This window comes from Amphibalanus amphitrite, unplaced genomic scaffold (genome assembly GCF_019059575.1).
Source record: "Amphibalanus amphitrite isolate SeventyFive unplaced genomic scaffold, NRLGWU_Aamphi_draft 000735F_arrow, whole genome shotgun sequence".
In the NCBI taxonomy this organism is placed as follows: domain Eukaryota; kingdom Metazoa; phylum Arthropoda; class Thecostraca; order Balanomorpha; family Balanidae; genus Amphibalanus; species Amphibalanus amphitrite.
In genome coordinates this window covers 254,447-280,249 of record NW_024882229.1, presented here as the reverse complement: position 1 = coordinate 280,249, position 25,803 = coordinate 254,447, and the positions used below count along the sequence as shown (strand labels likewise).

Genomic DNA, 25,803 nt, shown 5'->3' with positions numbered 1-25,803 from the left:
CCCCGACTTTGAGGTGTTCGGCACAATATATCATGACACCTCGGAGTCCACTGGCTCCCAGATCAGACTGGGCTGGAGAGAAATTCAGGTGCATGGTGTATCTTGGGATTTGAAGAAAAGCAGGATTAATAGGTACAGTTTGCGCTTTAGGGATAACTTCTGAAATACAAATTATGTCCGGCTCATTTCCTGCGATTTCCATGCACAGCTCATCCCTTTTGTTAAGAAATTGATCCGCATTTGTGTAAAGTATATGGATCACTTTGCCGAATGATCTGGTTTTACTTGACTGACATCATAAGGCACGAGGACGACTTCCATCAGCAGCGCCAGCTATGCACCTTCCAGACGACGTACGTGACACTTCATCACAGTTAGAAGGATGATCACTTCCCATCGATGTTGTCTGTCCATTGGTGGTTCTTGGTTGGAGCTGTCTTCTCGTACTGCTTTGTACAATTCTTCCTCTTTGAATGACTAGGTTCAGCTCGCCACCAGCTCTCCTTCGGGCTAGCTCATCACGCAGTTGTTTTCCCTCCGCTCGCTCCTGTGCTGACAGATCTGGGTTAATGAATATTCTTGGAGAAAACCTGCAGTGCTTCAGCTGACTGGCTTCGCGTAGAATATCCCATTTGTTCGCCTCACTCTCGAGCGTCACTATTAATAGTCGTGGCCTAGTGTCCTGCCGCTTACCAGCTCTGAAACACCGCACGGGTGTCACGATCAGATGCAGCTCTTCGCGTACGACCTCGGTAAATTTGGTCAGATCATCTTTCATTCTGTCTCTGCCAGTCTCGCTTGTGGATTCCGGCAAGTTGAAGACAACCACGTTTTTCTTTCGCTTTTCTCTATCTAGATGCTCATCAAACATCGCGACGATCTGCTGCCGTGTCGCTGCAGAATCCTGCTCTTGTGTCTTGGAAATGTCCTGCTGGGGTCGAGTAATCGCTTTTGAACCAAATGCGGCACGTTCATCAGCTGACTCTTCCGTTCCCATGCGATGTACGACGTGCGAAGCTGGTCGTTGAGTGGTCTGTTCCAGGCGGCCTACCTGGGCCGATAAGTCACTTACATTTGCAGACATCTTGCGCAGCTCATTTGTCATGGACTCTAGCCTCGCGCCCGTAACGTCAACAACGGCGTCACAGAGTCCAGACACCTGGGCGATGCAGGAGAGCTGACTGTCGTTGTGTTTTTCTATCATATGCTCCAGCATTTTTGCTTGGCTTTGCACTACTCTTTCTAGGTCTTGCTGTCCGCGCTGGATAGCCTCAGCTACCTTTGCTTGTGTTTCTATAGCAATCTTCAGCTGATGTTTGTGATCGTGCAGAGACTGACTAACAACGTCCATCTCATCTATCAGTGCCACTGTTGGAGTTAACTTCTTTTCCACTTTGCAATCACGTACTTTCTTCTCCACTTTCGTGACAGGTGTGTCCAAAGTGACTTTGCAAGTATCGCAAATCATGGGTCCATTTTCTGTGTCAGGAATGTCACAAGAAGTCCCAACACTGATCATGTGCTGCCTTATCTTGTTACGGTGTTTTCTTCTGCTGACACGAACCCACTCGTTACTGGATGGGTCGTACCCAGAGACTGAGCAGTCAGAATCTTCAGTTCCGTCTGAACTGATCATGGTATTCCCCCGTTGACGTCAGAAGAGCGAAGGGAGTGCTTAGCTTAAAGCACGCGATCAACAACGAAAAATCGAGCAATGTAGGCGAGACTCGACAACTCGAAATTGATGAATTTTACTGAAAATATTATACTTTTCAAAAGCTTATATCTTTATCACTTTACATATTCAGTCATTCAAAATATCACAAAATTATGCCACGTTAAATTACGAGCACTTCGATATCATTTTTTATGCACAAAGCTGATCAGTTACGCGAAACGGGCAAAAGATAACGGGACGATCAAAAACACGTCCGACCTTTACCGTATTGAGTAAGTAGTGACCGTATTGATAAGTAATGACGACCGAATATTTTTTTAGCGGACCTAATTTAACACCGCATTGGTATATTGCTACCATATGATATAAGAACACCTTATGCCCTGTTTTGTAGTCTAATATATCCACAACAGGCGAGGGCAGACTACCAGATAAGGTGCGTGATGCAAAGATCCTCTCCCTTGGGCGTACGGGTGATCAGACCCGGGCCCCGCCTCAGCCAGTGGAAGCAGTGGAGCACGATTATAAAATCGTCTGCGATGCAATAAATATAACAACAAAAATATAATGAAACGTCCTATGTATTGTCGACAAATACATGAGCAGGTCTAAGTAAGTCCAAAACACAGTCAATGTAGCAATATATATCAAAGGCAGACAAATGCATGAAGTATCAAACCGAGATCACATGCACGCCGCGACAGCATTATCCTGAGATACACTAACACTAGCAGCCTCACACTTCAGGAGCCTACAGCCAAACGGTGCAAACACTGATTGTGACGCGAAAAAAAAAAGAGAAAAAAAAAACTACAGTTCCGTAGAAACGGACGCACTTTTCAGAAATGCTAGCGGAACAGTCAAAGTGCGTCATAAGCTCGTGCCATAAGACTAAATCGTCGATAGGTCCGCAAGACTAGGCCCATTCGTTTACAAACGAAATATATAGCGCACCCAGGCAGAGGGTATACAGAGCAGTTTCGAAATAATCATATCCTACTGTCGTCAATTAAATAGGCCACTCAGTAGAGGCTACACGGCTGATGAGACTGCGCCCTCGGCAGAGGCTACAAAGCTGTTCGTAACTAAATGCACACGGGGTATACCGTGTGAACTCGACAGTACTCGACAGGCTGACGAGACGGTACTCTTGGCAGAGGCTTTTCTCAAGAAGACAGCACTGAGCACTCATATCAGAAACTACAAAACCCACAAATCATCACACGTCCACTTCTACATACTAGTATCACTTATATCCACATGACGTGTCCACCCACGTCCTCCACACGTGTCCACATGATGTGTCCACCCGTGTCCACCCACGTCCTCCACACGTGTCCACATGCGTCCACCTCCCGTGTCCACCCACGTCCTCCACACGTGTCCACATGCGTCCACCTCCTGTGTCCACCCACGTCCTCTATACGTGTCCACCTGTGTCCACCTCCCGCGTCCACCCACCTCCACACGCGTCCACCTCAGGCGTCCACCTCTATGGGCGGCCCCGTGAACGGCATCTTGCAGAAGGGACACAGTCCGTCTCCCTCCTCGTGGATTTGTCTCAGACATGCGGCACAGGCGCCGGTGTGGCCACAGGGCCGAGCAGCGGCCCGGCGGACGGCACGCCACGGCCGCAGGCACATACGACACTCCTGGAGGGGGGGGGGGGGACGGTACAGTGACAGGCACATACGGCACTCCCGGAGGGGGGGGAGAGACGGTACAGTGACAGGCACATACGGCACTCCTGGGAGGGGGGTACAGTGACAGGCACAGGCGGCACTCCTGGGGGGGGGGGGGGGAGGCGGTACAGTGACAGGCACATACGGCACTCCTGGGGGGAGGGGGAGGGGGGGGGGAAGGGTCAGAGTGATATACGGTACAGTGACAGGCACAGACGGTACAGTGACAGGCACAGACGGCACTCCTGGGGGGGGAAGGGTCAGAGTGATATACGGTACAGTGACAGGCACAGACGGTACAGTGACAGGCACAGGCGGCACTCCTGGGGGGGGGGGAAGGGTCAGAGTGATATACGGTACAGTGACAGGCACAGACGGTACAGTGACAGGCACAGGCGGCACTCCTGGGGGGGGGGAGGGGGGAGACGGTACAGTGACAGGCAGAGGCGGCACTCCTGGGAAGGGGGGGGGGGGAGACGGTACAGTGACAGGCACATACGGCACTCCTGGGGGGGGGAGGGTACAGTGACAGGTACATACGGCACTCCTGGGGGGGGGGGGGAGGGTACAGTGACAGGTACATACGGCACTCCTGGGGACGCAATTGGGGCTCGTATAGAATGCTGCGCTTAGTGCACATACAATCTTTTAATCAATTGGGGTTGATTCTGACAGATGCTAGATATTCAATTAAACATACAAGTCGTTAGTGATTTAATCGGCGACTGGTAAAAGAGAGCCAGCTCAGCGTATATATCGCACCCTGTAATTGATTTTGAAAACTCAGCATCATAAGTAGAGGTTTGTGCCGAACTGGAGATTCCCGAGCTCTCCCAATTCCACGCCGGCTTGGCTTCGGAGCCGCAACAGGCGGCCGAGGTCAATGTCACCGCGAGGGCGGCGGCGGATTTGTTGCGCCCGGGCACCCCCAGCTCGGCACAAAGTTCCACCTTTGTTCAGAATCATAAATCATCTCTGCCTCTCCAGTTTAAAACTACATCTCTGTAGGAAGTATCATTAGAATATATGACCTTCTCCTCGGAAAATGACCAAATGAATGAAAATGATTATTTATTGATGAATTGATGATATTTCGGTCACAGACCTTCGTCTAAATCGAATTCGTTAAATCGTACAAGGCAAAAGTAGCGAGTGAAATGCGCAACAATTGTCGACTGCCTGTAGAAAGTGAAAAATTCAAAATTCGTTTGTCTCGTGGTCGTCATACAGGGCTAACATCACATTTCGAGGTTCGCATCGCTTTCGATCGTAAAAACGTATCGATATCAAATCGTACAACAAAATCGAACAACAAAACATCAACAAAACATCTGATCATACACCCTAAAGATACCATGCACTTAAAAAGCAAAAATATAGCTACGCCCTAAAAGGTACACATGAGCTATCACGAATGCTATCACATAAAAGCTATCACATGAGCTATCAGCGATGCGAACCTCGAAATGTGATGTTAGCCCTGTATGACGACCACGAGACAAACGAATTTTGAATTTTTCACTTTCTACAGGCAGTCGACAATTGTTGCGCATTTCACCCGCTACTTTTGCCTTGTACGATTTAACGAATTCGATTTAGACGAAGGTCTGTGACCGAAATATCATCAATTCATCAATAAATAATCATTTTCATTCATTTGGTCATTTTCCGAGGAGAAGGTCATATATTCTAATGATACTTCCTACATTTATCATGCTCCTCGCAGCAGCTCTCAACGATATACGAAACTACATCTCTGTAATTTAATTGAACAGCGTGGCAACATTACTGAGCCATTCCACGGTCACCCACCGATGTCGGCGCCGGTGTCAGCTCCACGGGTCGGGCGTGCTCCTCGCCCCTGGCCCGGCAGACTGCGGCCGCGGCGGCCGCCGCCGCTGCCGCCACACCGAGCTGCGGAGCTGGGTCGTCACCAGAGTCCAGCTCCTGCGGGGAGGAGGGGTACTCTTAGGTGGGCCGGTAGCTAGGGGAGGTGATCGGTCTGCTACATCGACGGTTATCGACGGGAAATTAGCTGATTAGACGTCATAAGCGTTGTTCGCAAAGTCAAACTCATAATATATCGGGGCTCATTACTAATGCGACCCTCCCCCACTACTGACTTCAGAGATCATACTCCTTCAATTATGGACAAATGACTAAAAATGTGCCGCAAACGGCCTAAGAGAACCGTTTTCGGTACTCCCTCTCACCAATTAATACGCACATCAACAGTCAACACTTCCACCACAGCATCAGACCATACAGTGACCAGGAAACCAGCAGTGACCATACCAGTTCCCATCACCTCACCTCACCGCACCCACTCCTCTCCACACCGGACCCACTTGTCCAAAGACCATCCTCTCCAGAGCCTCTATCCGCGCCGCGAACAGCACGGCAGCTGCGTCCAGATAGGCGTCCAGCGTGCAGAGTCCCTGGTCCACAGCGAACGAGAGCTGCCGGAGTCCCTCGCGGGCAGGGTCCGGGTCGGCGGCGGCGTGCGGAGAGCCCGACCGGCCGGCGCGGTCTATTACCTGGGGGGGGGGGGGAGGGAGAGATTTGAGGTAAAGTAATCTTGGATTTGAGGTTAGGTGAGACTGAGAGCCTAGGCAGAGAGGGATGAGGCAGTGGAGCACGGCGGAGAACAGACATGAGGGAGATGGATGAAAAACGAATAGGTGTGTGGGGTGCGATAGGTGACAAATAGAGCACGAAGAAGTTACCGGCGCAAGCAATGAAAAGAAATTTTTCGAAAGAGGCCTCGATGATATTTTGGCTGAAGAGAAAAAGGAACAGTTGCGGCCTGCCGCGGGGCTTGCCACGGCGAAACGCAACACACAAAAACACTGCATATTCAAAGCGGGACTTGTTTGAATAACTTTTATCAGTTTGTCACAAACATGGCCAATGCCTATTCCATTTCACAGCATTCGCCAGTTCCTTTCGTTCCGTCCCGCTCCGCACTCTATTCTAAATGCATCCAATCATGCTGTCCTGTCCTACCTTGTTCTAATATACTTCATCCCTCCGCTCCCTCTCTCGTTCCCCTCCTCACCGCGTTAATATGCCGGACGAACATCCAGAAGAGCGGGTGTTCGATGAGGATCTGGCCCTGCAGCTCCGTGTAGAGCCCCTGGACGTCCGTGGTAGAGCTCAGAGAGGGCGAGTCGAGCTCCGAGAGCCGGTCGGCCGGAACTGAACGCCAGCGCTGCTGTAGGTACTGCGTCAGGCGGACGGTGCCGGGCTGGGACTCCAGCGGCTGTGGGGAGGGGGAAGGGGTAGTTACTGACACTACAGGACTACTGTGTCAGGCGGACGGTGCCGGGCTGGGACTCCAGCGGCTGTGGGGAGGGGGAAGGGGTAGTTACTGACACTACAGGTACTGTGTCAGGCGGACGGTGCCGGGCTGGGACTCCAGCGGCTGTGGGGAGAAGGAGGAAGCGCGGGGGTGTTACCGAAGGTCTAAGCTGTTACACTCGCCTCAAACGGGTCACGCCAGAATGAACATCAGGCAGCCGCGGCTGCGCCGACACAAATAGAATAGACCAAAGGCGTTTTTATAACCGTGCGTGGATCAGATTGAGATAGATAAACATATATCAAATAAGCTGTAAGAAGTTTGCAAAGCGAAAAATATTACGACAAAAGATACACTTCACGTTGGTAAAGAGGGGGAAAGGACTTCGTCAGCGAGTGAATATTGTGCAAGTAAGAGTGAGCGTGACAACAATTGATCACAGTGTGCAAGTAACAGTCCGGCCTCTACGCACCTCAGCGGGCGCGTTGTACAGCAGGTGGCCCCAGGCCACTTCCAGGTGTCTCTCTGCCACCATGGGCATAATGAGCAGGCTGCGGGCCCACCGGCCGAGCTCCGTGTCTCCCTGGGACCGGGTGTACGCGGCCTGGAGGTCACAGGCGCGGAGCTGGAAACCGAAGGGCGTGGTCAGTGGGGGATAGATACGCTCGAAATGGCAGGTGTGTAGTTGGCTTTCCGCCTTTGTGATTGACATTGAGAGCATGAGAGCCAGCACAGCTAGAAGACTCCAAACCAGGATATGCGGGAATAAAAAAGAAAATGTTTCATTTCAACAGGCTCGCAAATCGTTGCGGTGTTCGGCATGACCTCTTCCATATTCTAATAACGATTTGTACAAAATTGTAGCAAACAATTACCTGATAAAATGCCACCCTTCTATCCACTGCAACAAACCCACTACCACTTCATTCACACATTACTTCCCTCCCCCCCCCCCTACCGTACCTTCTCCAGGACGGCTCGCGCGTAGTGCAGCCAGCAGCTCTCGCGGGGCACGGCCGGCCAGACAGCGGCCGCCGCCTCCCGGAGCTCCGTCTCACTGTCCGGCACCACCAGCCGTACGGCCGGCCGGCCCAGCCGCTCCGCCATCCTCCTCAGTAGCTGCTCGTACAGAGACCAAGCTGAGCTCGTCATCAGGACGTACCAGCCGGGCTGCCGGGGCCCGGGTCCACAGCTGACCAGTACCACTAGAAGCTGGGTGAAGAGACGCGGTACGAACCGGCGGAGTACCTCAGCCTGGAGCTCCAGCGGCTCGGAGCTGTCGGCCGCAGAGTCCAGCACAGAAGGCATGTGGAACGCGATAGCAGTCTGGAATATAGAGACGCGGAGGTCAGAGGGGCTGGTGAGCCGGGGAGGGAGGTGATGGGTGCCGTATCAGAACAACTGTAGAAACTGAGACAGTCACTGAGCGTCGATTTCAGTTTGGATTGATTCCGATCATGGAACAGAAACAAAATAGCACCCGCCAAAACTATAGAACTATAAACAAAGATAGGATATACCACTGATTGCTATTAAATTATTATGCATAAGACCCAAAAAGCTACAATAATATACCTCGTGCAACTCCCAACGCAAGTCAGCCCCTAAACCACCCACCCGCCCCACCAAGCGACCCCTCCGACCTTCCCCACACTCCACAGCACTCACCTCCTCTCCGACACACAGACTGAAGGCGTGGTGTCGCCTCTGCATCTCCCCTGCGGCCGACAGGGCCTCCACGGCGTCGGCTGGGGTCAGCGGCAGCGCCGGCGCCTTGGCCCGCCGCCGGTGCCGGCGCAACATCTGTTGTACGGAGGAGTAGGAGAGCGAGGGGCCCCCCGCGTCCGCCACGGCCGCACGGTAGATGTCCAGGTTGGAGCGCTGCCCGCCGTCCGTATTGGCCATCTGGCGCAGTCGGTTCGCCGCGGCCATCGCCTGTGGGGCATGATGATGATGATGATGATGATTTGGGGGTGTAGGGCGCCCGAACTGCAGTGGTCATTGGTGTCCAAATATCATATCACAAAAAACTCAAGTAAAAAAATTAAAGCAAGGGGAGAAAAACAGCAATCTGTCAGAGATACTCCCAATTATTCAACAGCTGATACACGGCCTGGGCGGTACAATATCTCCCATCTCCCCCACCCGGTGGCGACCCTCCTCTCCCCGTCTCCTGTAGATCCCCTCCCTTCCGTCCCAGTCGGTACCCCGCTCTGTGACCTCACCTCCAGTTCCTTGCCGACCGTTTCCGGGGGATGGTTATGTGGCCGACAGGTAGTGAGCTCTGTACCGCTGGTCCGGGCAGAGCCACTGCACTGGGCCGACTTCGTAGCCTGAACACACCTGGCGACAGGACAAGGGCAGGACATTTAACACACTCCACGACTCAACTCTCACCAAGGCACACTGCACTCTAAACGACTCAGCTCTTGCATGGCAGAGAAAAGGCACAGGGCACATGTGACATTCAGGATACAGACTCCGCCAGGGGCAAGGGTGTAACCCAATTTGAACGATTCAGCCCCTGAATTCAGATACTATAGTTTGTTTATTGGGGCTTTAGGACGCGCCGACTACCAAGGTCATTTAGCTCAGATATTATAGCATGGACAGCGCGTGCTGGATTATGGATATATTACTGTATGAGCCCGAATGGTCACTTGTCAACCGGATAAGTTACGATGGTGGGGTAAAGTCTTATCAGGTGACATTACGCGATGCATTACGATAAAAATAAACGATAGGCGATGATCTTAAGCATTTTTCATGTATCATTTATTGCATTGACCAAATCATGAGCATATTTGCTGCGGAGAAGCAGCTACCCGAACCACAACAGCATATTGAAATGGGGTCCAAACTCCAAAGCGACAGCTAACAAATGCGCGGGCCGCGGAGACAGGATAATTAGGACCTGGGGCACCTGACCACCAGTACCGCACTTTAGATTTGTGACGCTGACGGGTCCCAGTGCCCCAAAATGTGCTGATTTGGGTTAGCAACAACATCCAATTGAATACAATTTTAAACTTTAAACAATCAAACAATTTTAAACATCTCTAATTTCTAAAGCAATTTTTCACTCAATTTTTACCGAGAAAAATATTTGCATGGATGGTCGTTTTACCTCGTACAGTTTGCTACACTTAAATATAAATACATGCCATTGATCCCTTTTCCGCTCTTTTTTAGCCCTATCTGACTGGCAACCTTCCACTCTCATCCCCTTTTGGAGATGAATTTCCATTCCGACACCCCAGCCAGAATACAGTTATGGGCCACTGACGGTGCCCTGCAGCACACCTGAGGAAGGTGACGGCTCCGGTCCGCTGCCTGGGCGAATACACGTGCCCGTCGTCAGCGATGAACTTCCGCGTGCCGGCGCGACGACCCTCCACGATCCGGAAACCCATCACACGGCGAGCTGGAACGGAGCAATCGATGAATACCGACACCCGACCAAATACCAGTCAAAACCACAGGGAAACAAAAAACACCGAACCAGCTCGGAAATTGAGAGAAATATCAACTTTTTGCCATTTCAGAACTTCTTAAACGTTAGTAAGCATTCACAATACCACCAAATAATTAAGATTTAAATACCAAACACCAGCTTGGTTGGTGGTGCTGGCATCCATTTGACATCTCCAGGCCTAATAAGTAAACAACACATAATCATAGTCAACCTACATGATGCCTGCTGCTGTAACAAATTATATCTTACGCCATGTACAAATGAGAACACATTAGCCTGCCGGCAAGAGGACAGCTTTTTGAAATTATAAGAACCAAAACACAGCGCATGAAATAAGACGCATCTGACATCCCACTGCCTCGAGCGCAGTAACAGACCTCTATAAATTGCTGACCATAAGTGCACCGGTGAATTCATTTGGTGAAACCAGCTCCCCGTAACTACCTTCTACAACTGAAGCGTCCATCAATTCACCAGCCATGGCTTCACCTACGATGGTTTACCTGTTTACCAGATCCTGTAGATTTACCTGACGTTACCAGCGCCGTGTATTTACCATCTGTTACCATTGCCCGTGCATTTACCTTCTGCGGGCGGCCGCGCTGGCAGGCTTCTCCGGCCCCGACGAGAGGCCGAGACCCGCGCAGCATTCGATTCACCAGCTGGGAAAAACAGCCTCAGTGAATACAAGCCACACAGAAACTACCAGTATATCAGGATACAAGTGCCGCGTGAATACAGAATGAAAACTGCGCAGTCTTTCGCAAATCCACGGCGTCATCTAACAAATTCATGTTCTATAGAAGATTCCCTTGTCTTTCAAACATTGTCAGATTTCAGCAGAAGGAAACACTCGACAAAGGTTGATGAACAAAAATGTTATTCAATTAATCTTGTAAAGAAGTTCATAAAATTATAGATCGAACTAAGCGGCCTGGTCTTTGCCCACAAATCACTACCTGCGGAGGGACTGGACGTTCCGTCGCCGTCCGTGGCTGGCTGGCCTTCCTGAGAAAATCAGAGATATAAAAGTCAGTAACTGCGTTTTACGGGAATAAATCCGTAAAAATAGTCATCAAGGAAAAAATATCAAATAAATATTCAAGCTAGCCTCCATTTAGATACCTAACGGAAGGTCGTGTTTATATCGTTATATCGTTCATAATTTCTCACTTTACGAAGCATGCAGACGCGAGAGCTTCCATCTAAAGGTGAGTGTATTCAATAATTAGGTAGCATCCTAACAATATGGGGATCGACCTCGTTTGGCTTTTTCTCTACGAATTCTACCAGACTTACCGCGCCTTCCCCGCCGGTCAGCGCCGCTCCCTGGCGTTCCTCTAACCGCTTTCGATGTCGGACCAGCATCTGCCGCACGGTGCCGAAACACAGCGTCGGGGCGTCCGGCCCCGCCTCGGCCTGCACCTTCTCGAATATCTCCCGGTTGGTGAGATGGTCTCCTTCGCGGTCTACCAGCTCCCGCATCTTGACAATCATATCGGCGGCCTGGAGAGGTAGTTGAGGGATAGCTGATGGACATATAAAACAGATGAGGGACAGTAAGGACAGTCCCCATATCTTCACAGTGCAGAAACGCCTGGGAGAGGAGAGCTATGATTGGGAAATAGCTGATGAATAGATGGATGACACTATTACACGCCGGTCGTCAGGTCAATCTTGTCTTGGTCCAGTTAAATGACAGTCCAGGGTAATACAGTTGTAGTTGAAGACAGACTAACAACAAATGAGGGGAAGTCGAGGGTTAGTTCAGGGACAGACACACAACAATTGAAGGACAGATGAGGGCTAGTTGAGGGACAGACTGAGAAAAGTCGAGAGAGTCAGTTGCAACGGAAAGGCCAATGGCAGATAAGGGACAGAAGAATGCTAGCTGAGGAGGAACGGTCAATAGACATCGTCCCTGGAGCTTCATCCCTAGTTGTCTGGTAAGCGGCAGGTTTATCCCACCATGATTGACTAATAATGGACATAGGGCACAATATCTAACTACCCTGAACTTACTAATTTCAATGCGTCGCGGTTCATTACTCCGTTCTATAACGGTTTGTAATTAATCAGTTGAAAAATTCCCAGTCTATCTCTCTATATAATACACATGTACTGCGGCGTGCGTCGCGTCGGTCTTCCGCGCCGCCCTGCCGTAGCCTCTGTGACCTGTAACCTCTGTGACCTCTGTAGTCTGTGACCCCTATGACCCTTGTGACTGTGACCTCTAACCTCTGTGACATGGTGACCTCTGTGACCCCTGTTATCTCTGTGACCTCTGTGACTTGATGACCTCTGTGACCTCACCTGTATCTCTGTGTCGACCGTCTCCGGCGGGTGGCTGTGAGGAAGTAAGGTGGTGAGCTCGGTACCGAAGATCCGGGCAGAGCCATTACACGACCGCACCTTCACACACCTGGGGACACAGACGATTAGTCACTGAGCCAGCCCCTTTGGAAGTCGATGTTAGGATATTGAGAGGTTATGGTCGGATCAGACTGATGACCGGTACGCCCCAGCCGAGCTAGTCTATGGGAAATGCACCAGGGGTGGTGGGAACTGGAAGCCGCCTCGGCACCCAAGCAGTATGACTGATGGGGGGTTGGGACCTTCAGTCACCGGCTGCCTGGGGGGAGGGGGCTATATCAGCACCCGGGAAGCATGACTGATTGGGGGAACCTTCAGTCACCAACTGTCTGGGGGGGGGGGGGGGGCTATATCAGCACCCTGCGGAGAGTATGACTGATTGGGGGACCTTCAGTTACTAACTGTATGATGGACTAGGTAGATAACTATCAGAGTAGCGGGTGGTGGTAGGTGATAGAGATGTCAATCGGATACCAACTTTTTGGTATACCGATACCAGTATAACGCCTTTTGGGGCGACTAACGGAGCGAGCGAGAGGGTGAGCCTTGCACGTGCGAAATTTCGAGGGGGTACCTCCAAGTGACTTGTGCACGGCACCCTACTAACCGGTCTCTAGCGACGTGCCAAATTTGGGCACAATCGGCCCAGTCGTTCTCGAGATCTGGAAGCGGCACCCTGCAAGTGCGCACGTGCAAAATGGGTCCCAACTGACTTGTGCACGGCACCCTACTAACCGGTCCCTAACTGTGTACCAAATTTGAGCGCAATCGGTCGAGCCGTTCTCGAGATCTGGAAACGACCCCTGCACGTGCGCACGTGCAGCAGCACCCCAACTCTGGCACATGGATATGCAGTGCCTAGTGGGTGCCTACCTACATGCCAAATTTCAGCGCAATCGGCCAAGTAGTTACCGAGACATTGCAACAATTACAAAACGGACACCTCTTCGTTTTGCACGTGGCACGTGCATAAGGGGTCACCCACATGCATCGGGAATAGTCCAATACTTGGTAGAAGGAATGAAGCTACCCTACAAAAATTACCGCGTGTAAATCGGTCAAGTGGTTGCTGAGATATAAGCGTCGCAGAATCGTGACCACGGCCGGCCGGCCGGCCGGCCGCTCATACTCAGAAATTTCCGTTATTCTACGTAAGACTCCGCTCGCTTCGCTCGCTCCGTAACCAAACCGATACCAACTTGGTTTTTGGTATTTCAATCGTAATGTGTTTGGTATTTTGTTGGTATCATAAACCCTCACTTATGTATACGAGGCTAAGAAATCGGTAAAAAGTTGGTATTTCCCTCATTTTCCCAAGTTGGTTTGGTTTCGGTATTTTCCCGTGGCTTTGGTTGGTATTTGGTTTGGTATCGGTATTCCGATTTTCCGTAATTGACATCACTAGTAGGTGAGTGGCGATACGGATGGGTATAAATTCTAAATATAATTACATGGATAATCAGATGTATGTGCAGTCCACAGCTTAGGTAATGTGAGGTTCTGCCAATAGCAACAGATGGCTTTGACTGACGATTTTTAAAAACGGAGTGATCAAAAGGAAAACAGCAAATTATAAGGGTGCAGCTGCAAGGATAGCTAAATTTCAAATGTCATGGTAGTTCTGACAAAATGTTCCTAAGATACAGATGCAAAACTCAACCACCACTGACACCTCACATTATTTTAGCAGTCGACTGTACACCGGCGGCATACTATATGATTTATTGCGGTACGTTACGTTGACCTCTGTAGCGTACCTCGTATAATTCCCTAGCAGGTACCGAACGCACCTCAGATAGGTGAACGTACTAAGGCGCTGCTTGGGCATGTACACGTGGCCGTCGTCGGAGACGATTTTCCTGCTGCCGGCGCGGCGACCCTCCGTGACCCGGAAACCCATCACGGTGCCCGTCTGTCCCCCTGAAATAGAGCAGAATGTTATTGACCACATATCTTGGTGCCGGTCTGACCGTTTGAAATAGAACAGGTTGTTAGTGACAACATAGTTACTAAACTGTCAGCCTCACCGTCTGAAAAAAGAATAACACATCACAGCGTCGATGTGAGATGTGCCATTTTATGACGTGATTGTTATAAATGACACATCATAGCGCCGGACTAACCGTACGAAATCGAACGGATTGTTATCAGAAATAGGTAAAGCACAGGATAAGCTTGGTAGTACACCGTTCCGTGCTTCTATCCTCAGGATACTGAAATCCTTCTCCTCCACGCCGCAACCCCCTTCCGGGCTGGACAGGCAACTTTATCTCATGCGGGCTGCTCCCTTGGAGCGGCACCGCTGCTCCCGAGGGAGCGCACCCCGAAGCCGGGTGCAGTGAGTACCTTGGGGCTGGGTGGCCTGTCCTCTGGACGGGCTCAGCCCCGGTGACTCACTAGGGTGCCTGTTCAGACCAATGTCTCCCCCTATATACTATCATCCTCCCGGCTCTGAAATGGCCCCATTGGACCGAAAGGGCCTAACCCAACAAAACAAAACAAAAAACTTGGTAGCAGGTATCTGAAATAAAACGTCTCAAAGGACACATACACGAAGGCCTGGTGTCCTTCGACGAGTTATGAAAGCTTAGCTATGCAAAAACAGTTATAAGACAAAGGGTTATGAAAAAAGGCCCGGTGACCTTTACAGTAAAAGTAAGTCAGTAAAATAACTATATAACAATACGGAACCAGCCGTTTCAATAGCTGGGTTTGCTCAGAACGCGGACAGGTGCGCTCCCGTGGTGAGCGGTCGACAAGACGCTTCATCCAGCGGCCCGCGGCTCCACCCGTGTCCGGCGGCCCGCGGCTATAACACCCGTGACCAACCGTCCGTGTACTTACCTGCCGTGGCCAGCTTCCGCAGCAGCTGAGTCCTCTGCCGCTTCCGACGAGAGGCCCTGAGTTTGGCAGCTTTAGCCGCGTCGCCTGGGGATACACACTTAGTGAATAGATGGTCTGAAACTGCTGAGATATGTAACTAGCCACCAGCCAGAGCCAAAGAGAAACATGCCGAGCCTTTAACATGTGGCAATGTTTTACAACAACTACAGAAGACTTCCTCGTTATCTAATTCTTGCCAGCCTTCTCCACAGAACATTATGATGTACAATTACAACATCCATTACGCTAATATTGAAAGACACACGGGTAAAAACAGACTGCTCTTTTACATGGGAAGCGCTAGGTACCTACCCGTTTCTGAAGCCGCCAGCGGGTCTCGCGTCTCCTCGTGGGACGTCGGTTGGGTGTCGGGGACAGCTGAGGGAGAGGACGGTCCGGTGGCGTCCGCGGCTAGCTGGCCGTCCTGGGAAATAAGCGTGGAGGGAACCAAAGAAATTGGGACTAAAAGCGGTAACGAACCATCTAGTCAACGAGACTATATCATGAATAAGACTCAAGATAAGGCATAGCTAAAACAATATCTATTATGCTATCATATCTACCGCGGACAAGGTCATAAATTTAGTTCAAGGGTTTAAAATCAAAGAAGTTTAACAATGAGCACAGGTTTAATGATAAAAATATCTTTTATAATTCCTGCCAAACTTCAAGAACAAAAAGGATGAACTGAATCTTGGAGAAAATCGTACCAAGCCGTTTCCGGGTGACTTAGTTATAACAAAGCCCTGTAGCTATTCTCGGTTTTGTCGAAAGCCAGTGAGTGGCTACAACCCCCCCCCCCCCCCCCCCCAACAGTGATATCAGGACCGAGCCTTTTCCACACTCACCATTAAGATGAGATCGCCCTCGCCGATCGGCGCTGTTCCCTGGCGCTCCTCCACTCGCCGGCGATGCCGTCCAATCATTTGAAGCGTGGAATTGAGAGGCAGGGCCGGCGCGTCCGGTCCCGCCTCGGCCTGGATCTTATCGAATATCTCCCGGTTGGTGAGACGGTGTCCCTCGCGGTCTAGCAGCTCCCGCATCTTGACAGCCATATCGGCCGCCTGGGTAGGTGATTTAAGCGTTACGCTTTTGCACCAATCCTACCTATTTGTTTCACTTTTGCACTTAGTTTGTCTTTTTCTGCTGAAAATAAATGAGATGAGATGAGATGAGGAGACAGAATATGAGGGACAGTTCCGGAAGTTTTACAGCCGTGTTGGCTGTCTCGGGAGGAAGAGGGTACCAGAATAATAATACCAGGATAGACGTGGGTCATTGCATGAGAGTTGGAAAAGGGCCTATAAAAAGTTAAAAGCAGCTGGACTTTGCTGAGGGACAGTTGAGGATTGGCTGAAGAACAGATGAGGGGAAGCAAAGAAACAGTTGAGGGTTAGTTAGGAATAGTTGAGAGGAGTTGGAGAAAAGTTCAGGGACATACAGGGTACGGCAGAGATCTAAGGGTGACACAAAGTACAACTGAAGGCCGGCCGGGGGGGGGGGGGGGGGGGAATATACTCGTGTGGCCTCACCTCCCGTGCCGGAGGGAATATACCCGTGTGGCCTCATTTCCCGTGCCGGGGGGAATATATCCGTGTGGCCTCACCTGCACCGTGCGGGGGTTGGCCGGGGGGGGGGATATACCCGTGTGGCCTCATCTCCCGTGCCGGGGGATATATATCCGTGATGCCTCACCTGCACCGTGCGGGGGTCGGCCGGGTGGTTGTGAGATGTGGTGGTAATCAGCCGGTCACCAGAGATGCGGCCGCTGCCAGGGCACCTGTCCTTGGACGTTAGCGTCCTGCGACAGCTGGGGAGACGAATACGGCAGTGAAGGACTGTCCAAACAAACACCCCCTACCCCCTTCCCCCAGCATAAGCGTCCGCCAGTCTAAATTCAATCCAAAATAGATATCCGCGCACATATTACAAACAAAACAACCGAAGGTTTGTTGTCAATAGTTAAAACACTATTAGTTAGAATTGTGTTTTTCTATTGAAAACAAATCTGCGTTCCCTGACAATTTGGCAAAAGTTTGAGCTCTTGTACGTGTTTTGTTATTCACCGTCTAAGTTTCTCAAAAATGGAATGTCGTGCGCTGCACAATAACTATCATTTATGTAATGTAAAAACCCGCTGCCCGTTCTCACCGTAGATATATCGTGCCGCGGAGCAGGTGCCGCTTGTTGTAGATGAAGCCGTCGTCGCCGATGTAGATCAGACTGCCGGAGCGCCGACCCTCGCTCGTCCGGAAACCGACCGATTCCGCTGGCGAAGACAGGGACAGGGTCAGGGGAGGGTGACCAAGAGGACAAGGTACCCAAATCCGGCTCAAGTTCAACAATCTCATTACCTATGTAATACAATATTCAGTGAGGTATATGCTTAATTTCCAGCACACAAATCACCTTCAGCAAAAAAAAAATATATGTAGGGAAATGTTCATTGGGCGACCCATTGGGCAACAGGGATTAGTAAGCATGAATTAGTAATTTAGCTACATAGTGTCTGTTTCTTTATTGGAGTGCGACATCCACAAAGGTCATTTTGCACCTATCTGCAGAGAGTTGCTTGCAGCTGAGTGCTGACACCTGCCTCCCGGCCCCGCTCGCTGCTGAGTGCTGACCCCTGCCTCCCAGCCCAGTAGGCCCCGGCTGACCGGGACGTCACTCACGGGAGGGTCGACTCCTGCGGCGCGGGGGGCGTCTGGAGCCCGGGGGTCGGTCGGGCCGCCGCCGCTGCTGCACGGGGGACGGCGGAGCTACGGCCGACGAGTCGTAACAGAAATCTGTGGAACACAAAACACAGCCGTGACTACAGAACACCGGAGAATGACAACAAAACACAGCCGTGACTACAGAACACCAGAGAATGGCGACAACAAAACACGACAGTGACTACAGAACACCGGAGAATGGCGACAACAAAACACAGCCGTGACTACAGAACACCAGAGAATGGCGACAACAAAACACGACAGTGACTACAGAACACCGGAGAATGGCGACAACAAAACACAGCCGTGACAACAGTACACCATAGAATGGCGACAGCAAAACACGACAGTGACTACAGAACACCAGAGAACGCCGACAACAAAACACAGCCGTGACTGCAGAACACCAGAGAATGGCGACAACAAATTGTGTTTTATCGTGTTAAATCGTGTTTTAAACACGACAATGACTAAAGAACACCAGAAAATGAGCGGCGAAAAACCAACACCTCATCAACAACAGAAACCCAGGAAATGGTGACAACAGAACACAACTCACCAGCTGATACTCAAGGTACATATATGCGGTGACGGTAAACACCATTGTCTAGCCACCATCGAAATTGCACAATAACCGTATAAACAGCGTCATAATATCCATTTCAATCACCACAATCCTCAGATTGGTAAAACTCCGCACTAATAAAAAACGAATATTTGTCAAGCAGTGCTCTATCTCAAGAGCTATCGAAGAAAGCCAATTAGAACCGCGTCATCTAGCAGATAGGCCGCCCGTGTTTACGTGGTTACTGCTCTGTGTGTTGTGCCTGCCTAGTGCTTGGCTAGAACTACTAGTTATATCCCCGTGAGAGGCCCTGCTCACCTGTAGTGTTCTGTGAGAGGCGTGCTCACCACTGCTCACTGCCTATCAGAGACTATGCTAACCTCATTCCAGCTCTGTCACCTCTGTGCCATCTGATTCCCACCCACTTCCTGCCCTGTAAGAGATGGAGCTCACCCGAGTACTGAGTGCCCGGACGTCGTGCCTGTCTCCGGAGCCGCATTCCGGAGCCAGTGACACGCCGCCCGGACTCCTCCTCTTCCTCCGGCTCATACTCCGGATCTTCCCCTGAATCATCCCCTGATTCATCTTCCAGCTCACTCTCCGGCTCAACCTTTATATCGCCAACTCCCGCGTCGTCTTCAACGTCCATCTGGTCATCGTCTGGAGCCTCTGAAACAGAGAGTTAAGACAGAGTTGCAAACTATTACACATCGAGACATTTTAAAAAAGACATCCTACGACCAAACTGTGTTTTAAGTTATCTATCTAAAAAAATAAATATAGCAAATATAAGAGATAGGATAAGATGCATCAGCAAAATCTGCCAATGCAATACATGACTGCACTTGCTGTGCGGTGTCGAATCCCGCACCTGATTGGGGCGATGAGTCGGCCGGAGTTTCGTCCCGCTCGGCGTCGTCTGAATGTACAGACGCGACCTCCTGTTTGACCTCTGGCAACTCGTCACCTGGCAACACAGAGCACGCAAACCTCGTCTGACGTCCACAACAGGAAACCGACCAAAGGCCAGACACGAAATTGCAGGACAGCTCAATTTTACGGTAATTGGAAATGTGAGGTGCATGCTTGTACGGTTTGCAAAAATAATATGACCATTTCCTCAACAATTTGTGATAAAGACTAGCGAACAGCGACGATTTGGGGCAATTTACAATCACAGTAACAGTTCGGAGTTAAGATGAAGCGATTTATAACAACAGTTCAAGTTTTGAGAGCCTCCCTCCCCACATACCGATTACCGATTACGCTGAACTATTACTGAAGTACGTTTTTTTCAGAATCGGGTCAGAACAAAACACTGATGACATTTTGAGATCCAGACGCATCTGTCTATTTCAGGCACTCACTTGCGTCGCAACGTCGTTTGTAGCTAACAAGAGTAGTTATACACTCAATCATAAACCGAACCACTGCCCCCTCCCCAAATTAAACTTATGTCACATCGACCAAGACAATCAGACGCCTATGTTCCCCGTCAATCCGATTAGAAGCGTAGAGGCGACGACTTTGCTACCGCGGTGTGTCGCTCGTGAATGAGTACGTGTCGAGCCTGGGACGCCATCTTTCTGCGCGAAGGCCATTCCACCCTGAGTCTAATCTAGATGCATGGTAGCCCTGTCTGTTCTACCCCACATCCACTCTATGTAGATGAATGGTATCCCGTCCATTCTAACCCCAATCCACTCTATAATTCGCCTTTTTAAGTTCACCTCTCCTGTGAACATCTTTTTGAGCATAGCAAGAGATTTGCTGATAGAATGACTGAGAAAACTGGTTAGCGCACATTGTATTGAAAATATCAATAGGTAATGTGGTGAAAATATCTTTTCAACGCCCATAAGATATTGTAGCGCTAAACGCCTTGTGCTCCATAAGTTCAATTATACCCCCAACCAATCGTATACAGGGTGTCCCAAAATAACTGGCACACCCTCCTACAACCTTGATTTTGCCCACGGCCAGGTCGCCGAGGCACTGGGCGTGAGTCGCCGCACGATTTGGCGCTGGTTGTCTCACGCGACAGAGGCGGATAGACGCTTGAGAACTAGCCGGGTCACGGCATGCTGAGTTCCGTCAGCCGGGTAGCCTATACTTGCCTCACCTATACTTAGTACTTACACTCCTACTTGCCAGGTGCGCACTCCCATCGAACTGGGCGCACCTCGGGCTTGCACATGTCATGTTTTGCAGTCAAGGCGACGACTGCTTTGGATCAGACCCAGTCTGCAAACTTGCAAAGTATGGCAATTTCGACGAGATCTCGTCGGTGCGGACTTGTTCAGCTGGTGCGGATTTGGTGCGGATTTGGCCTGGTGCGGTGCGGATATGGCTTGGTGCGGTGCGTATTTTGTGTAGCGCGGTGCGGATCTGGCTTGGTGCGGTGCGTATTTTGTGTAGCGCGGTGCGGATTTGGCTTGCCGACGGACATGACGGACCACACGAGATAGATAAGGAAAATCGAAAAGCTTTGTTGGAGCTTCTACCTACATGTGATTCAGTGTGCTCTCCGGTCCAAATGAGTGTGCAGTGGTCAGAACTGGCGCCGGCGGTAGGGTGGGAGGGATGAGCACGGCCGATGGAAGGGACTCGAGATGAGCAGGCCGATGGAAGGGACTCGAGATGTGCACGGCCGATGTGAGGGACTCGAGATGTGCACGGCCGATGGGAGGGCTTGGGGACCACCGCCCCGCCGCTTCCAGCAGTAAACAGGTACAATGTGAACTGTGAAGTGTGAACACTTTATTGGCGAAGCAGCTTAGAACGAGGTTGTTGCGTTATGCAGCATTGAATGAGATGCGCTGATGCGCTGAGATGCGCTGGCTCATGTGTGGGTTCGGGGTTGTCGCCCAATGGTAGGGCATGAGGTGCACAGCCAGTGGCAGGCTTTGAGGACCACCATTTTGCTGTGGCTCAAGTAGTCAAATCCACTGCAAATGATTTGCCTATCAGATCTATTCGACACAACTAATGAGCTAATGAGTGATGTTGAAAATGCTTGCCTGCAACGGGCCCACATTCAAACATTCATATTTTTCCTTTTTATAATTGAGGACTTAACCCGCGCCCCACTGGGGTCTGCGTATAACACGCCCTACTGGGGGGGCTATTCATAGCCCCCCCTCCTAACTCCGAAACTACTGGGCCGATCGTCAAAATTCAAACGGCGTCTGATAGCCCCGGAAAAACTGTCGAGCGAAAACTAATTTCATTGACCTCAAGGTCACCGATGACGTCACAGGTCAGGTCAAAGTAAAAATTATTAGCATTTTGGCTTATTCACGTTTTGGGCTCTGGCCGCCGTCTTACAAGTCAGATCAGGCTCATTTTTGGATCACACACTCGGGGACAGATGCTCTAGTTACCCTGAGGGTACCAAACTTGTACTTTGATTTTCAGGTCAAGGTCAGGTCATCACAGGTCACGAAAATATTATATCATGCGTCGGTCACGTGACACATGTTTTATGGTCCATTTAGGTCAGAGATTTCGAATTTGATGTCGTCTGTGTCATTCGATGTCATTTTGAGTCGAATTTAGCTTATGTTAGGTCATTTTCAGGTCAAAAAAGGTCAAATTTTGAAGTTAAAATTTTTCAATAAAAAAGGTGTCTATTGGATGCAGTTTGAGCTCAGGAACACGATGGTGCTATTTATATTGGCATACGATGTCAAATACGTGCTGAAAAATTGATTTGAAAAATAAATAATTGATAATTTTTTGCAATAATGCTTAAAACTTGGCCATTTTTGAAGATATTTAGCTAAAACTTGCTAGAGTTAGTCATAATAATGCGTTCTATCACATATATTCCGTTTTTTTTCGAAAAGTCAAAAACTTTTTGAAAAAAATGTAAAAATATAAATTTTGGATATTATTATATCAAATTTTCAAAATTTTCAAAATTTCGAAAATCCGAGATAGCAGTTTGATAGCGCAGTCTATTCTAAGTCCTCTCATGCAAAGAAATTGGATCTAGCCAAAAAACTGAGCTCTTGGGAGCGATTGCCGTGGTTCAATGTTTTGCGTCGAAATCGGCCGAACATGACGTCACTCTGACGTCATTTCCGGCCGACCTATAGTAGGTACGAAGTTAAAATTTTGACACAAGGTGTCAAATTGATGCAGCCTAAGGTACTGAAAGTTTGGCGTCGATACGTCAAGCGGTTTGGAAGTTATTGCAGAAAAACGGGAGGGCCCCTAAATAGCCCCCCCCCCCCCAGTGGGGCGCGGGTTAACATGTCGCCAAGCCGTTTCGCTAAATCTCAGGGTCAACGGCGTTGGGGTAACCAGGGTACATAGCACAATAATCACCCTTGATGAATCACCTGGGGTAGGTACTTGTTATTATCCTCACATTGGTGTGACATGCTTTTGTTTGGTTGAGTCATGTCACATGTGGTACTTATTTCTCATTTCAATGAAGATGGTGGGCTTGCGGCTTGTCGTTAATTGAGAGCAGTGCGGATTTAGACTGGCTATTTTTGGCTTCGGTGCAGACTTTTAGGACTAGCAGCCCGCTTTGGCGTGGATTTTCTGGCTCTACATATCTGAAGGGTCGGTACAGATATTTAACTTGCGCCGGTGCGCCTTGCATACTTTGCAGTATGGGATCAGACTCACCAAGCATGCTGGACAGAGCATCTGCCAAGTCCTAGACAGCTTCCCCGCCTCCAGGTGCAGCAGTGGCAGGTCTCTAGGTGCCAATATCTGGAAAATAACTCACAAGTAAGGACTGAGACTTCTGCATCTATCTACATACCATTTATCTCAACCACAGATTGAGCTACTCGAATAACAAAATGTTGATCTGATCATGATAGACATACACCATGGTCATAATTCATGAATTTTCATCAAATTATTTGAAATGCATTTGTTCACTTGACCGCAATCTTGGCCTTTGAGGGCCCTCTGCCGGCCTCTGGGGTCCAACGCTTGCCTATGAGTTCCTCTTTAAAATGGTTAACTGTGCATGTTCATATCTCCAGCAGTTTTCTTACAAATAGCGTTTTTCGTCTACCCGTCTTACTTTTTACGCTTCTTACATCCAACACAAAACAACAGCACAAAAGGCTGTGTTCAAGAGCGTAGGTTGCAACTCCGCAAACACTTGTTGACAACTATTAACGGAGAAGTGGTTGACCAATCGTCATAACAACAAGTAAGTATTACCTTGGTATTACCAATTTCAAACACCATCAGGTGCGCCGAAATTGACTACATTAGTCGTGTTATAGCAATTTTGACGACGTCGATCAATTGACTTTGAGCAGGAGGTTTATATTTGTGAATATCAAATAATATGATATTCGGACGGGGAACGCAATAAGTAATAACTCATAAACCAATAAACCGATTTTTGGGAATAGGACCTCATTCAACTCACCGTTTCTCAAAGCAGATTGCCAGCGATTTTAAGGGACGACGGTGAAAACAGGGCGCCTGGGGCGATTTGATCAAGGTTCGTGAAATTCATGTAACGGAAGTTAGCAGGGATTCAGCAGGGGTTCAGCAGGGATAGACGGCCCCTACGATTTCGCTGAATTTTGGTGGAGAGGTGCAGAATGGTGTCCTCTATCGAAAATCCTAGTGCCAAAATGCGGGGAATCCATCAGGGGGGCCACAAATCCCAAAAAACAGTATGCCCTCAGGGCACAATCGACGAACTTTGAAAACCCTACTTCTAGCCGTCAAAACAGCTAAAAATGCACGTCATTCGAAAGAGGACAAAATTTTACATGCAACGGTACCAAATTTAGGGGGCTAGCGCCCCCCGGAACCGAACAAAACAGCTTCAAATATATGGGCCCGGGAGTATGCCCTCGGGGCATAAATAAACGTTTTCAACAATTTGAGGCCTATAACATCGACAAAATCCAGCAATATGCACATCATTGGAAAGAGCGTAATTTCCCAAACAAAAAACCCAAGTAACATTTTTCGATGGGGCCCACCTGGGGCCCACGGGACCCAATTGAAATTTGGGGCCCAATGGGGCGGCCCCTACGATTTTCTTCAAAATTTGCAAAGACACTCTCCTGGGCCCCCTCTTCAATCCGGCTGAAGAAACCTACCGGGGAATCCAAAGGAAGGGGCCCAAAAAGGGCCCCAAAGAGGCCCTTTCTAAGTATTGCCCCTAATTTCGCGACCAACCCCGGCAATATGCACATCATTGGAAAGAGCGTAATTTCCCAAACAAAAAACCCAAGTAACATTTTTCGATGGGGCCCACCTGGGGCCCACGGAACCCAATTGAAATTTGGGGCCCAATGGGGCGGCCCCTACGATTTTCTTCAAAATTTGCACAGACACTCTCCTGGGCCCCCTCTTCAATCTGGCTGAAGAAACCTACCGGGGAATCCAAAGGAAGGGGCCCAAAAAGGGCCCCAAAGAGGCCCTTTCTAAGTATTGCCCCTAATTTCGCGACCAACCCCGGCAATATGCACATCATTGGAAAGAGCGTAATTTCCCAAACAAAAAACCCAAGTAACATTTTTCGATGGGGCCCACCTGGGGCCCAAGGGACCCAATTGAAATTTGGGGCCCAATGGGGCGGCCCCTACGATTTTCTTCAAAATTTGCACAGACACTCTCCTGGGCCCCCTCTTCAATCTGGCTGAAGAAACCTACCGGGGAATCCAAAGGAAGGGGCCCAAAAAGGGCCCCAAAGAGGCCCTTTCTAAGTATTGCCCCTAATTTCGCGACCAACCCCGGCAATATGCACATCATTGGAAAGAGCGTAATTTCCCAAACAAAAAACCCAAGTAACATTTTTCGATGGGGCCCACCTGGGGCCCACGGGACCCAATTGAAATTTGGGGCCCAATGGGGCGGCCCCTACGATTTTCTTCAAAATTTGCACAGACACTCTCCTGGGCCCCCTCTTCAATCTGGCTGAAGAAACCTACCGGGGAATCCAAAGGAAGGGGCCCAAAAAGGGCCCCAAAGAGGCCCTTTCTAAGTATTGCCCCTAATTTCGCGACCAACCCCGGCAATATGCACATCATTGGAAAGAGCGTAATTTCCCAAACAAAAAACCCAAGTAACATTTTTCGATGGGGCCCACCTGGGGCCCACGGGACCCAATTGAAATTTGGGGCCCAATGAG

At 49.8% G+C, this 25,803-nt stretch overlaps 1 protein-coding gene across 3 annotated transcripts; it reads right to left on the bottom strand.

The window, feature by feature from the left end:
- Window positions 1-2,243: 2,243 nt before the first annotated feature.
- Window positions 2,244-24,135, bottom strand: LOC122365366. Of its 3 annotated transcripts, none has more exons than XM_043336520.1 (24): window positions 24,082-24,135; window positions 23,316-23,402; window positions 19,546-19,641; window positions 19,128-19,343; window positions 18,068-18,181; window positions 17,544-17,661; window positions 17,088-17,202; window positions 16,241-16,456; window positions 15,705-15,816; window positions 15,354-15,437; window positions 14,300-14,429; window positions 12,450-12,558; window positions 11,436-11,642; window positions 11,096-11,144; window positions 10,721-10,798; window positions 9,965-10,085; window positions 8,887-9,004; window positions 8,330-8,596; window positions 7,625-7,987; window positions 7,134-7,286; window positions 6,419-6,622; window positions 5,709-5,897; window positions 5,173-5,307; window positions 2,244-3,330 (listed from the first exon to the last, which is right to left on the bottom strand). In XM_043336520.1, exons 2-24 carry the CDS (start codon window positions 23,320-23,322, stop codon window positions 3,157-3,159), a joined length of 3,375 nt encoding a protein of 1,124 aa, XP_043192455.1. In that variant the 5' UTR covers window positions 23,323-23,402; window positions 24,082-24,135; the 3' UTR covers window positions 2,244-3,156. The 3 variants fall into 3 exon arrangements, with proteins under 3 accessions (XP_043192455.1, XP_043192456.1, XP_043192457.1); XM_043336521.1 differs by having other exon boundaries at window positions 5,674-5,897; window positions 24,082-24,130; XM_043336522.1 differs by lacking the exons at window positions 2,244-3,330; window positions 5,173-5,307; window positions 5,709-5,897; window positions 6,419-6,622 and adding an exon at window positions 6,631-6,784 and having other exon boundaries at window positions 24,082-24,098.
- Window positions 24,136-25,803: the final 1,668 nt, after the last annotated feature.